We start from the raw sequence: 12,973 nt of genomic DNA, 5'->3' as shown, positions 1-12,973 counted from the left end.
AAAATTTATTAAAACTAATAAAAAAACCTAGAAAACTTTTTATTTAATATTCTTTACTTTGTACAAATGTAATTAGAGTTTGTGCAATGCATGCATTTCCTATACATGTATTATCTACACCTTCTTTGAAAAGTGCACGTTTATATTAATCATTTGTTTTATTTTTTGTTTAATCATGTTTTGTGAAATTAACAGTAAAACAAGATCCAATATTATAGGTACTACTGCAGAAATCATGCTCAAAGTAGCTACTTTTCAAAATACAAAAGCTTTTAGTTCTTGCTAGACAGCACATCGCCTTGATGAGTAAAATGGCTTGCATAAATCGAGAACTGCAAATTATGTTATAATTCATACTACAATTATAATATAAAATTCCAACAAGAAAACTGTAAAAAGTTTTAACATAAATACTTATTAGATAAACATTTTTTGTTTATCACAATTATTTCAAGATTGCAAATGAAAGCCAATTTTAAAAAAATAATATTTGCCTAATACAGATGCCTAATGAATAAACATTGTTAATTAATTATCGTGTTCAAAAATTAATCTTTTTTTGAAAAATACTTTATGTTGACATAAAATTTTGATTAAGAAAATTCTTGAATAAATAGGTAAAAGAAACTAATTAACATTCATATTCGTAATAGTTAATAACTTTTCAAATTGTTTGATTAATAATCCATAAGTTGTACAATTTTGTTGCAAGTTACAACATGCAAAGACCACCGTGAAGATGGAACACTGTGGGTAAAAGTATATCCCTATATTATAAGAGATAACAAAGGGCTGTTTCTAATGTAACACTTGTTCGAACGTTAACACACATACATAAACCCATACGTTTTATACCTGCTCCTAATAAGGGTGTGTTCGTCATTTCCTGTCCTTGAGATGCCACCCTTAAATAATTTTACGATTTTTAATACTTTTTATAATCGAAAATCTGCGCCCTGGTGAATCAATGGTTTGTTAAAAAGTACATATTTAAAAAAAAAAAAACGATCAGTAAATGATCAAGGATGAAATCACTAATCATAAACGCTTTATGCTCTATATGCCAATTATTTTTATAGGATGAAAAGGGTAATAAACAGGTTTCCTGTTATTATTTTTTTAACTAGCTTCATTGAAGGAAATAATAATGTTTCACCCTGTTCGTTCTCTTTCAAACAAAATGGGTTGTTGCATTAAAGGAAGTCTTTATATATCTTGGTCATTTCAAAACTGGTTTCTCACAATATCACCGATTGATACTTAAGTCGAAAGCTACTACAATATTCCTTGAATGGGCTCCGTTTGTGCAAGAGTGCAGGCGCAACCGGAGACCTCGAGGCTAGTCTTCCAGAGGGAACTAAAAAAGAAACGAACAGGTTCATTTTCGAAAGCAGAAGCGACCAGCTTCGCTTGCCAAACGGAATTGTCCCCTTAATTGGTCCTCCAGTAGCGTATCAATCCGAATATTTATAAGAAATTATAGCGCATATATTAATTCAAATAATTCTATATATCCAATGATGGACTCAATAAGTAATAATTAAAAAGTTAAGATAATATGCAAACTATTAAAAAAATTACTATATTCTTATATTGTTTTTAAACTTTACTAATAAAATTTGTCATTAGTGATAGACAAATAATACTTTTATTTGCTCAGATAAGCTAGGCACATAGTCATTCATTAATAAGAACGTTTATTTTAAATTCACTATCAGTAAAACACCAATAGATGGCGATATATTGCCTAAACTTGGATATTATTTGTTAATAAATGCGAAACGCAAATAATACGAGTTATTAACTGAAAAGACATGCAAGGAAAGTAATTAGAAGTTGTTTATTATTTTTCCAAAGTCATGAAACATAAATAAAAATACCTTGCTCTTCACTAAAAAACTGACTGAAAATGTAAGTAATCATCGCAATCGTTTTTACATCACCAAAAGACCAAAACTATAAAAGAATTCTTGATAAAATCATCATGCTATACAACTAATACTCGAGTATCAAAGTCGAGTTAGCATTTCGTACTTTATTTGATGCATTTAATACAAACTGTAATAAAAGATGTGGTTGATTTGTAATGACTTTGCTTTATGTTATCACACGTGACATCTTTAGCACTTCTATTGGATTTCTTTCGTACCCATTTCTTTAAGAAAATTGCATGATTTGTAAAGATACTCAACTTTCAACTTTCTTCAATAGACATCAAAAAAGTTGAATTTTGAGATTATTATACATATGTGCCGTTCCACTTTTATTGGCTCCACCACTGTTGATTAACTTCTTCGGTAACATCATCAAAAGAGCCTACAAGAAGCAAGAAAACGAATGGAGACTAGACCCCAAGCCAGTCAGCAGTGTGGATGTGGAGGCTGAAGGTTTGTACGTGGTTTTATAAGTAATGTAACATCGGAACGTCATGAGTTCACAGACTCGGGAGAGTTATCTGGGCCTTAAGTAGGAATACGAGCGTACGAGTCAGTTACCGACTGCATTGTCGCTTCTAATAGACGCACTCGTTTTAGTTCGTGACTTGTGTGATTCGGTTTTCAGACAACACAACAACAAAACTGTTGTTTAACGCGATAGTCAGTTGTTCAGTCATTGTTTTGCAGCCTACAAAACAACAATAGAAATAATAACAATAACGGACGATGACCAAGTTTAGTGTCGCTAATGGCTCGATGAAGATGGTGAGATAACGTGCGCCGATAACTCGAACATTTTTTTAATATTATGACCGAAGAAGTGAAAGTATGACAGTGATAAAATGGGCGCGGGATGGTATTTGTTGCTCCCCTTTTATTTGTTAGTGGGTGGTGTATGTGTGGTGCTGTCGGTGCCGGATTTTATCAATAGGGACGCAACAGACAGCATTTGCAATATACCCGGCTGTAATTGTACCTATTACCTTACCTGGCAAAAAATTAATTGTACTTTCAACGATACTCAGGTTTGTTTGTATTTTTATTTTATAATGGGATGTGAGGATATTTAATCCTTTTCCTAGGTGGGTATAGTGTAATTAAAGATAATGGATTTTATAAAAATTTAGAAAATGTTATACTCGAAAAGAACAGAATTTTCGATTTTCTTGATTTTACTTGATTCCACTTTTGATCGATTAAATACCACGCATTATTTTAATTCATGAGTTTTTTCAGCATATTCCAATTTATTCCAAAAGATAAAGAATAATTGTTTTCCGAATTGTTCGAAAAGTAAAAGATGTTGAATTTTTTAAATTATTTGTTTTAACGAATAATAATCCGTCGTCTAATTCAAATTTCGAATCAAATGTACCAATACATATAACAATGTTCATCAACTTTTTTTTCATTTTCGTTTAAAATTTGTGAAATTCTATTTATTATGGTTTTTTTTTATTTTGAAGCATTGCAAAGAGAAAATCAATAATATTTATGACACAAAATAGAATTAAACTATCAAATTCCATAAACTAGTATATCTGCAATTTTGTGCTTTTTATAATTTCCGCAATTTAACATAAACGCAGTTGAGTAATCTTTACTTACGCTAACATTTCATGCTCTTTTAACATTTGAAGCAAACTAATTATTCATTTATCAGTGAGCTTGAAATGTAACTATTCAAAAACAGGTAATCTCTATGAAATAAACATATTTTCATATTGCACAAGAGTTGTTTTAATTATACATTTAATTTTTTTGTTGGTTGTACCAATTTAACTGAAATGTAAACGTTGAGTGAATCAGCGATGTTTTTATATACACTAGTGGCGAAATGAGAAACGAACACAAGGATTCTACTACATGTAATCAGCAAAGAACGGCATTACCTTTGGAAAATATGATATGAAATAGGGAAATTCATACAAATACCCTCAGCCGTTTTTTCATTTCAAGTAGGTGATAACTCTGTCATTCGTATGTTCGGTCAATATTTTGCCGTACCTGTATACGTACAAAAAAGCCATACGTATAATAAAGAACAAATTTCATTCGTTCAAAAAGTAGAGCGAAAGGAAACCTATTGTGAAGATCTTTTCTGAAATTGACTTCGTATGTGCTGGAGACTGTCAAGGACAAGAAACAAAAAATATAATTTTTCGTTACAAAATTATTTATCTTTTTTACCATACTAAATTAACAACATTATAATTGTTATATTATAAAAACACCGTATTATATTATTATATTATTCTTGTTACAATTCGTTCACTACTAATACACTTCTTCTGGTAGCAAGTAGCAATGAATAGATAAGTAATGACCTTTGTCATACTCTTTAAGAATATGAAACACTTACAGAAGATAATTTACAGTTGTAAATATTTAGATAGTGAGTATTTGTATTACTTACGAGCTTTTCCCCGCGACTGCACTTGCAGAAATTAATATGCTTTCTTGATAAAGCCTTTTAACTCCCAATTCATCCCCACAAAGTTTTAATGTAATGTCGCCATCTTATATTTCAAATACAAACGTAGCAACAGCATTTCATCCTTAAGGGTTGATTTTTATAAATTGCTTAATTTCAACAATGAGTATTAAGAGCAACCTTCGATTAAATCCGTCTACAAATAAAATATACCTCGTGAAAAAGTTGCACCCTCTTTTCATTTGATTAATTATACCAAAGAGCGTAAATACCAAGTTTCAAGTAAATTTAACCACAAATAAAATATGTCCTGTTGGTGGTTGAATTTTTTGTAATGCCGAGGTAGGTGTTTAACAAATTAAATGAGAGAGCATTAAGACCAAGTTTCATGTAAATCTGACCAGAAAGAAAAATATTCCATGCAATCTTTGTAAACCCCTTTCAGCTTCCTGCAGAGGTTGAATTTTTTAAAATGTTGAAATATGTATAAAACTAATTTTGTATGAAAGGGTATTAAAACTAAGTTTCAAGTAAATCTGACTGTAAATAAAATGTTACATATAAACGTTACAACCTCTTTTTACCCCCTTTTAGAGGTCTAATTTTTTAAAATGCTGAAATAGGTGTTTGATTTTATGCCAATGAGCATAAATATCAAGTTTCATATAGATCTGACCTAACCGAGGGATACTTAGTTTATTGTGATTCAATCTAGTTTTAAGCACTTTTAATTAATAACATATTTTTTATAATATTATCTATGTTATAACGCTAGTTGACTAGTTTTTCTTATAAATTTAAAATATTTTTTAATGAACATCAAAGCCAAATAAAGGGTAAACAATATATTTTGTTATAACAAATAAATGTAGGTACAGGAGTTTGCTATAACAAAACATATCTCTTACCTTTTACCTAGATTTGATGTTCTTGTAATAATCCCTTGGGACAATGAGAAATGAAAATTTAATAGTTGGTTCATCATCATCACCAAAAGGTCGTCAGTCCTAAGATTGGTTAGACACGCATTTCCACTTTTTCCTATCCTGATCTAATCTTCGCATAAAATTAGAATTACTATCAACGAGGACAAAAGGGAATACAGGAAAATGTGCGAAACAACAGCTTTTGAACAGCTTTGACAAAGATAATGCAAAAGAAATCAGTTTCAAGCTACAAGTTAGTTCGAGTTTAATCGTGTCATAGTAATAAATAGCTGAAATTTTATTCTAAATTCACTTGAATTCTGTAAAGATCTTTATTAGTTATATATCTAGTTTTATTAAATTTATTTTAATGAATTAAAGCACTTCGCAGTGCTATTTTATCAGAAAATCAGGTATGAAAGAAAAAGCCATCAGTAGCATCTAAGTTAATGGCATCAGTTATTTAGTGTGTTTAATTGCTAAACATAAAACAAAGTGAAAAAAACATATTCAAAATTAATAAAAATATTTCTAAAGTAAATTAATAATACACAAATAAATGCGTCTATATAAGATCTCGAATTAAACAGAGTAAAACTTTCACTTTTAATGTAAATCATTTTAAATAAGTAGGAAACATTGTAGTAAAACTATTAGTAATACCTAATGTGTAAAGTTCATAAATTTCCATTGCACAGAAAAAATTTTGGACGGATGAATTTAATTAGGAAGTGAAATTTTCTAATCGTTATTGTGAATTATTTTTGGAATTTCGGCATGACTAATAAAATATAATGAGATAGTTACTTGTGACATAAAAGAAATAGTAATATTTATCAATGAATACACATTATGAATAATTAGGCGAATTATGTCGTTATTGCTGAATATATTATTGACATTTATAGGATTCCTTCAGTAGGTAATAGCTCATTTATGATTTGTATAACTGTCATTAATTATTAAAAGCAAATTGTTAGTAAGTTCGTTAATATATTGGTCTAATAAAAAACACCTAAAAATACTGTTTCAATGGTGAAGTCAAAAAACATGATTAATAAAGATTAGCATTAGTTTCGAAGAATAATATTGTAAATTACGATTTTAATACTGTCTTCAAGGTAATAGAGTAGGTAGGCATATTACTAACAGGTTTCCTACGATTTCGTAACTACTACTTTAATCTAACTGTTCTTCTACGAGTTTATTAATGACGATGCATTTTCAGTCTTAAAGAATACCTACAACTTTTTCTATTGTTAAGCTTAACTGATTCGCTAAAAACAATGGCGAATAATCTTGATTTTCTGGTTTAAAAATCGATGAACCAGTTATTTTCTTTAAAGTCGCGATGGCCATCTACCCTAATGCCACTGTTTATCAGAATTAAAATAATTGCCGAAGTATGTGGCAGATTTTAAAAAAAGCTTTCCACATTATTAAATGTGACAAGATATTAAATATAAGTACCTACCCTACGGGGCCGTTCAGGTATTACGTAAGCAGATTTTTTGGAATTATTAACCCTCCCACCCCTTCGTCAGCAAAAATAAACATAGATTTTACTACCTCCCCCTTCCGTGCTTACATCAACATTGGTACATGCATTTTCAATGTGTTTTAATTTCTTTATTGATTCATGAGCAGCAGTTATAAGTCCCTGAAAATGCGTTAATTTTCAAGCAGAGACAAGTAGTGTTGCCATCCCCCCTAAAGCCACTCTTGCGTTATCAGAATTAAAATAATAATGTACATTGTACATACTATAATAACAAAAGAAGTACAAAATAAAAAACCTGTCTGCTAGCAACTGTTTTAACCCGTTTAGGGGCTGACGCAGATTGAGAACCCTTGTTTCTGTAAATACCTATTCGCGTAACAAAAAAATAGATTATAATATTTTTTAATGAATGTCACAATAAAAAAAAATTTCTGAACGTAGAAACAGTTATATAAAATCATATGACCAATGACGGGTATTGTTTTAACAAAACTTTTGAGACATTACATGTAAAGAACAAAGCTTATAAATTAACATTATAAGAAAATTAAGAGATAAATAAACAAAAGAAGTTTTTTACATTTTACTTGTAAGATTGCTAAGACGAAACGGAATAATTCTGTTATTGTTATAAAAGCCCCTATTTACCATAGTAATATGTTACTGGTAAATATTTTATTTCATCTGAAGAAGCTTACGTATGTATTGCGAAACGCCCACCGTACAAATAAATGTGTAAAATTTTCCAACTATGTACCATTTTATATACGTAAGAAGTTACCTTTTTTACATATAAAAAAAATGTCAAAAGCAGTTAAAATTAGTCTATTATTATGATAACAAAGTACGAATGCTAAAAATAAATTATTTTCCATGGTCCATAGGACTGTCTTGTTTCGATTAACTGAAAAAGTATTCCGTTTTAAATATATGCCTGCCATGAAAGCCTGTAAATACTCAACGAAATACGTACAGATAATTTTGTATTTGTTAATCACTTGAATTTCCAGGTGTACCCAGCATCTAAAGGTATAATTAAATGTTTTTTTTTTTAGATAATATAGANCTAATAAAAAAACCTAGAAAACTTTTTATTTAATATTCTTTACTTTGTACAAATGTAATTAGAGTTTGTGCAATGCATGCATTTCCTATACATGTATTATCTACACCTTCTTTGAAAAGTGCACGTTTATATTAATCATTTGTTTTATTTTTTGTTTAATCATGTTTTGTGAAATTAACAGTAAAACAAGATCCAATATTATAGGTACTACTGCAGAAATCATGCTCAAAGTAGCTACTTTTCAAAATACAAAAGCTTTTAGTTCTTGCTAGACAGCACATCGCCTTGATGAGTAAAATGGCTTGCATAAATCGAGAACTGCAAATTATGTTATAATTCATACTACAATTATAATATAAAATTCCAACAAGAAAACTGTAAAAAGTTTTAACATAAATACTTATTAGATAAACATTTTTTGTTTATCACAATTATTTCAAGATTGCAAATGAAAGCCAATTTTAAAAAAATAATATTTGCCTAATACAGATGCCTAATGAATAAACATTGTTAATTAATTATCGTGTTCAAAAATTAATCTTTTTTTGAAAAATACTTTATGTTGACATAAAATTTTGATTAAGAAAATTCTTGAATAAATAGGTAAAAGAAACTAATTAACATTCATATTCGTAATAGTTAATAACTTTTCAAATTGTTTGATTAATAATCCATAAGTTGTACAATTTTGTTGCAAGTTACAACATGCAAAGACCACCGTGAAGATGGAACACTGTGGGTAAAAGTATATCCCTATATTATAAGAGATAACAAAGGGCTGTTTCTAATGTAACACTTGTTCGAACGTTAACACACATACATAAACCCATACGTTTTATACCTGCTCCTAATAAGGGTGTGTTCGTCATTTCCTGTCCTTGAGATGCCACCCTTAAATAATTTTACGATTTTTAATACTTTTTATAATCGAAAATCTGCGCCCTGGTGAATCAATGGTTTGTTAAAAAGTACATATTTAAAAAAAAAAAAACGATCAGTAAATGATCAAGGATGAAATCACTAATCATAAACGCTTTATGCTCTATATGCCAATTATTTTTATAGGATGAAAAGGGTAATAAACAGGTTTCCTGTTATTATTTTTTTAACTAGCTTCATTGAAGGAAATAATAATGTTTCACCCTGTTCGTTCTCTTTCAAACAAAATGGGTTGTTGCATTAAAGGAAGTCTTTATATATCTTGGTCATTTCAAAACTGGTTTCTCACAATATCACCGATTGATACTTAAGTCGAAAGCTACTACAATATTCCTTGAATGGGCTCCGTTTGTGCAAGAGTGCAGGCGCAACCGGAGACCTCGAGGCTAGTCTTCCAGAGGGAACTAAAAAAGAAACGAACAGGTTCATTTTCGAAAGCAGAAGCGACCAGCTTCGCTTGCCAAACGGAATTGTCCCCTTAATTGGTCCTCCAGTAGCGTATCAATCCGAATATTTATAAGAAATTATAGCGCATATATTAATTCAAATAATTCTATATATCCAATGATGGACTCAATAAGTAATAATTAAAAAGTTAAGATAATATGCAAACTATTAAAAAAATTACTATATTCTTATATTGTTTTTAAACTTTACTAATAAAATTTGTCATTAGTGATAGACAAATAATACTTTTATTTGCTCAGATAAGCTAGGCACATAGTCATTCATTAATAAGAACGTTTATTTTAAATTCACTATCAGTAAAACACCAATAGATGGCGATATATTGCCTAAACTTGGATATTATTTGTTAATAAATGCGAAACGCAAATAATACGAGTTATTAACTGAAAAGACATGCAAGGAAAGTAATTAGAAGTTGTTTATTATTTTTCCAAAGTCATGAAACATAAATAAAAATACCTTGCTCTTCACTAAAAAACTGACTGAAAATGTAAGTAATCATCGCAATCGTTTTTACATCACCAAAAGACCAAAACTATAAAAGAATTCTTGATAAAATCATCATGCTATACAACTAATACTCGAGTATCAAAGTCGAGTTAGCATTTCGTACTTTATTTGATGCATTTAATACAAACTGTAATAAAAGATGTGGTTGATTTGTAATGACTTTGCTTTATGTTATCACACGTGACATCTTTAGCACTTCTATTGGATTTCTTTCGTACCCATTTCTTTAAGAAAATTGCATGATTTGTAAAGATACTCAACTTTCAACTTTCTTCAATAGACATCAAAAAAGTTGAATTTTGAGATTATTATACATATGTGCCGTTCCACTTTTATTGGCTCCACCACTGTTGATTAACTTCTTCGGTAACATCATCAAAAGAGCCTACAAGAAGCAAGAAAACGAATGGAGACTAGACCCCAAGCCAGTCAGCAGTGTGGATGTGGAGGCTGAAGGTTTGTACGTGGTTTTATAAGTAATGTAACATCGGAACGTCATGAGTTCACAGACTCGGGAGAGTTATCTGGGCCTTAAGTAGGAATACGAGCGTACGAGTCAGTTACCGACTGCATTGTCGCTTCTAATAGACGCACTCGTTTTAGTTCGTGACTTGTGTGATTCGGTTTTCAGACAACACAACAACAAAACTGTTGTTTAACGCGATAGTCAGTTGTTCAGTCATTGTTTTGCAGCCTACAAAACAACAATAGAAATAATAACAATAACGGACGATGACCAAGTTTAGTGTCGCTAATGGCTCGATGAAGATGGTGAGATAACGTGCGCCGATAACTCGAACATTTTTTTAATATTATGACCGAAGAAGTGAAAGTATGACAGTGATAAAATGGGCGCGGGATGGTATTTGTTGCTCCCCTTTTATTTGTTAGTGGGTGGTGTATGTGTGGTGCTGTCGGTGCCGGATTTTATCAATAGGGACGCAACAGACAGCATTTGCAATATACCCGGCTGTAATTGTACCTATTACCTTACCTGGCAAAAAATTAATTGTACTTTCAACGATACTCAGGTTTGTTTGTATTTTTATTTTATAATGGGATGTGAGGATATTTAATCCTTTTCCTAGGTGGGTATAGTGTAATTAAAGATAATGGATTTTATAAAAATTTAGAAAATGTTATACTCGAAAAGAACAGAATTTTCGATTTTCTTGATTTTACTTGATTCCACTTTTGATCGATTAAATACCACGCATTATTTTAATTCATGAGTTTTTTCAGCATATTCCAATTTATTCCAAAAGATAAAGAATAATTGTTTTCCGAATTGTTCGAAAAGTAAAAGATGTTGAATTTTTTAAATTATTTGTTTTAACGAATAATAATCCGTCGTCTAATTCAAATTTCGAATCAAATGTACCAATACATATAACAATGTTCATCAACTTTTTTTTCATTTTCGTTTAAAATTTGTGAAATTCTATTTATTATGGTTTTTTTTTATTTTGAAGCATTGCAAAGAGAAAATCAATAATATTTATGACACAAAATAGAATTAAACTATCAAATTCCATAAACTAGTATATCTGCAATTTTGTGCTTTTTATAATTTCCGCAATTTAACATAAACGCAGTTGAGTAATCTTTACTTACGCTAACATTTCATGCTCTTTTAACATTTGAAGCAAACTAATTATTCATTTATCAGTGAGCTTGAAATGTAACTATTCAAAAACAGGTAATCTCTATGAAATAAACATATTTTCATATTGCACAAGAGTTGTTTTAATTATACATTTAATTTTTTTGTTGGTTGTACCAATTTAACTGAAATGTAAACGTTGAGTGAATCAGCGATGTTTTTATATACACTAGTGGCGAAATGAGAAACGAACACAAGGATTCTACTACATGTAATCAGCAAAGAACGGCATTACCTTTGGAAAATATGATATGAAATAGGGAAATTCATACAAATACCCTCAGCCGTTTTTTCATTTCAAGTAGGTGATAACTCTGTCATTCGTATGTTCGGTCAATATTTTGCCGTACCTGTATACGTACAAAAAAGCCATACGTATAATAAAGAACAAATTTCATTCGTTCAAAAAGTAGAGCGAAAGGAAACCTATTGTGAAGATCTTTTCTGAAATTGACTTCGTATGTGCTGGAGACTGTCAAGGACAAGAAACAAAAAATATAATTTTTCGTTACAAAATTATTTATCTTTTTTACCATACTAAATTAACAACATTATAATTGTTATATTATAAAAACACCGTATTATATTATTATATTATTCTTGTTACAATTCGTTCACTACTAATACACTTCTTCTGGTAGCAAGTAGCAATGAATAGATAAGTAATGACCTTTGTCATACTCTTTAAGAATATGAAACACTTACAGAAGATAATTTACAGTTGTAAATATTTAGATAGTGAGTATTTGTATTACTTACGAGCTTTTCCCCGCGACTGCACTTGCAGAAATTAATATGCTTTCTTGATAAAGCCTTTTAACTCCCAATTCATCCCCACAAAGTTTTAATGTAATGTCGCCATCTTATATTTCAAATACAAACGTAGCAACAGCATTTCATCCTTAAGGGTTGATTTTTATAAATTGCTTAATTTCAACAATGAGTATTAAGAGCAACCTTCGATTAAATCCGTCTACAAATAAAATATACCTCGTGAAAAAGTTGCACCCTCTTTTCATTTGATTAATTATACCAAAGAGCGTAAATACCAAGTTTCAAGTAAATTTAACCACAAATAAAATATGTCCTGTTGGTGGTTGAATTTTTTGTAATGCCGAGGTAGGTGTTTAACAAATTAAATGAGAGAGCATTAAGACCAAGTTTCATGTAAATCTGACCAGAAAGAAAAATATTCCATGCAATCTTTGTAAACCCCTTTCAGCTTCCTGCAGAGGTTGAATTTTTTAAAATGTTGAAATATGTATAAAACTAATTTTGTATGAAAGGGTATTAAAACTAAGTTTCAAGTAAATCTGACTGTAAATAAAATGTTACATATAAACGTTACAACCTCTTTTTACCCCCTTTTAGAGGTCTAATTTTTTAAAATGCTGAAATAGGTGTTTGATTTTATGCCAATGAGCATAAATATCAAGTTTCATATAGATCTGACCTAACCGAGGGATACTTAGTTTATTGTGATTCAATCTAGTTTTAAGCACTTTTAATTAATAACATATTTTTAAAAG

At 29.9% G+C, this 12,973-nt stretch overlaps 2 protein-coding genes across 2 annotated transcripts in view; one reads left to right on the top strand and one right to left on the bottom strand.

Moving 5' to 3' along the window:
- The window catches only part of LOC108741475 (E3 ubiquitin-protein ligase MYCBP2), a 238,858-nt gene that overhangs the window by 66,559 nt on the left and 159,326 nt on the right, over positions 1–12,973 (bottom strand). The window lies entirely within an intron of this gene.
- The window catches only part of LOC108741476, a 57,372-nt gene continuing 54,547 nt past the window's right edge, over positions 10,149–12,973 (top strand). The window contains exon 1 of the mRNA XM_025973830.1: positions 10,149–10,812. Within this exon, the coding sequence (XP_025829615.1) occupies positions 10,630–10,812 (183 nt within the window). The 5' untranslated portion in view covers positions 10,149–10,629. The remainder of the gene's footprint in view (positions 10,813–12,973) is intronic.

Source organism: Agrilus planipennis, unplaced genomic scaffold, assembly GCF_000699045.2.
Source record: "Agrilus planipennis isolate EAB-ADULT unplaced genomic scaffold, Apla_2.0 scaffold204, whole genome shotgun sequence".
Classification (NCBI taxonomy): domain Eukaryota; kingdom Metazoa; phylum Arthropoda; class Insecta; order Coleoptera; family Buprestidae; genus Agrilus; species Agrilus planipennis.
The sequence above is the reverse complement of the archived record's forward strand: the minus strand, read 5'-3'. Positions and strand labels throughout refer to the sequence as shown.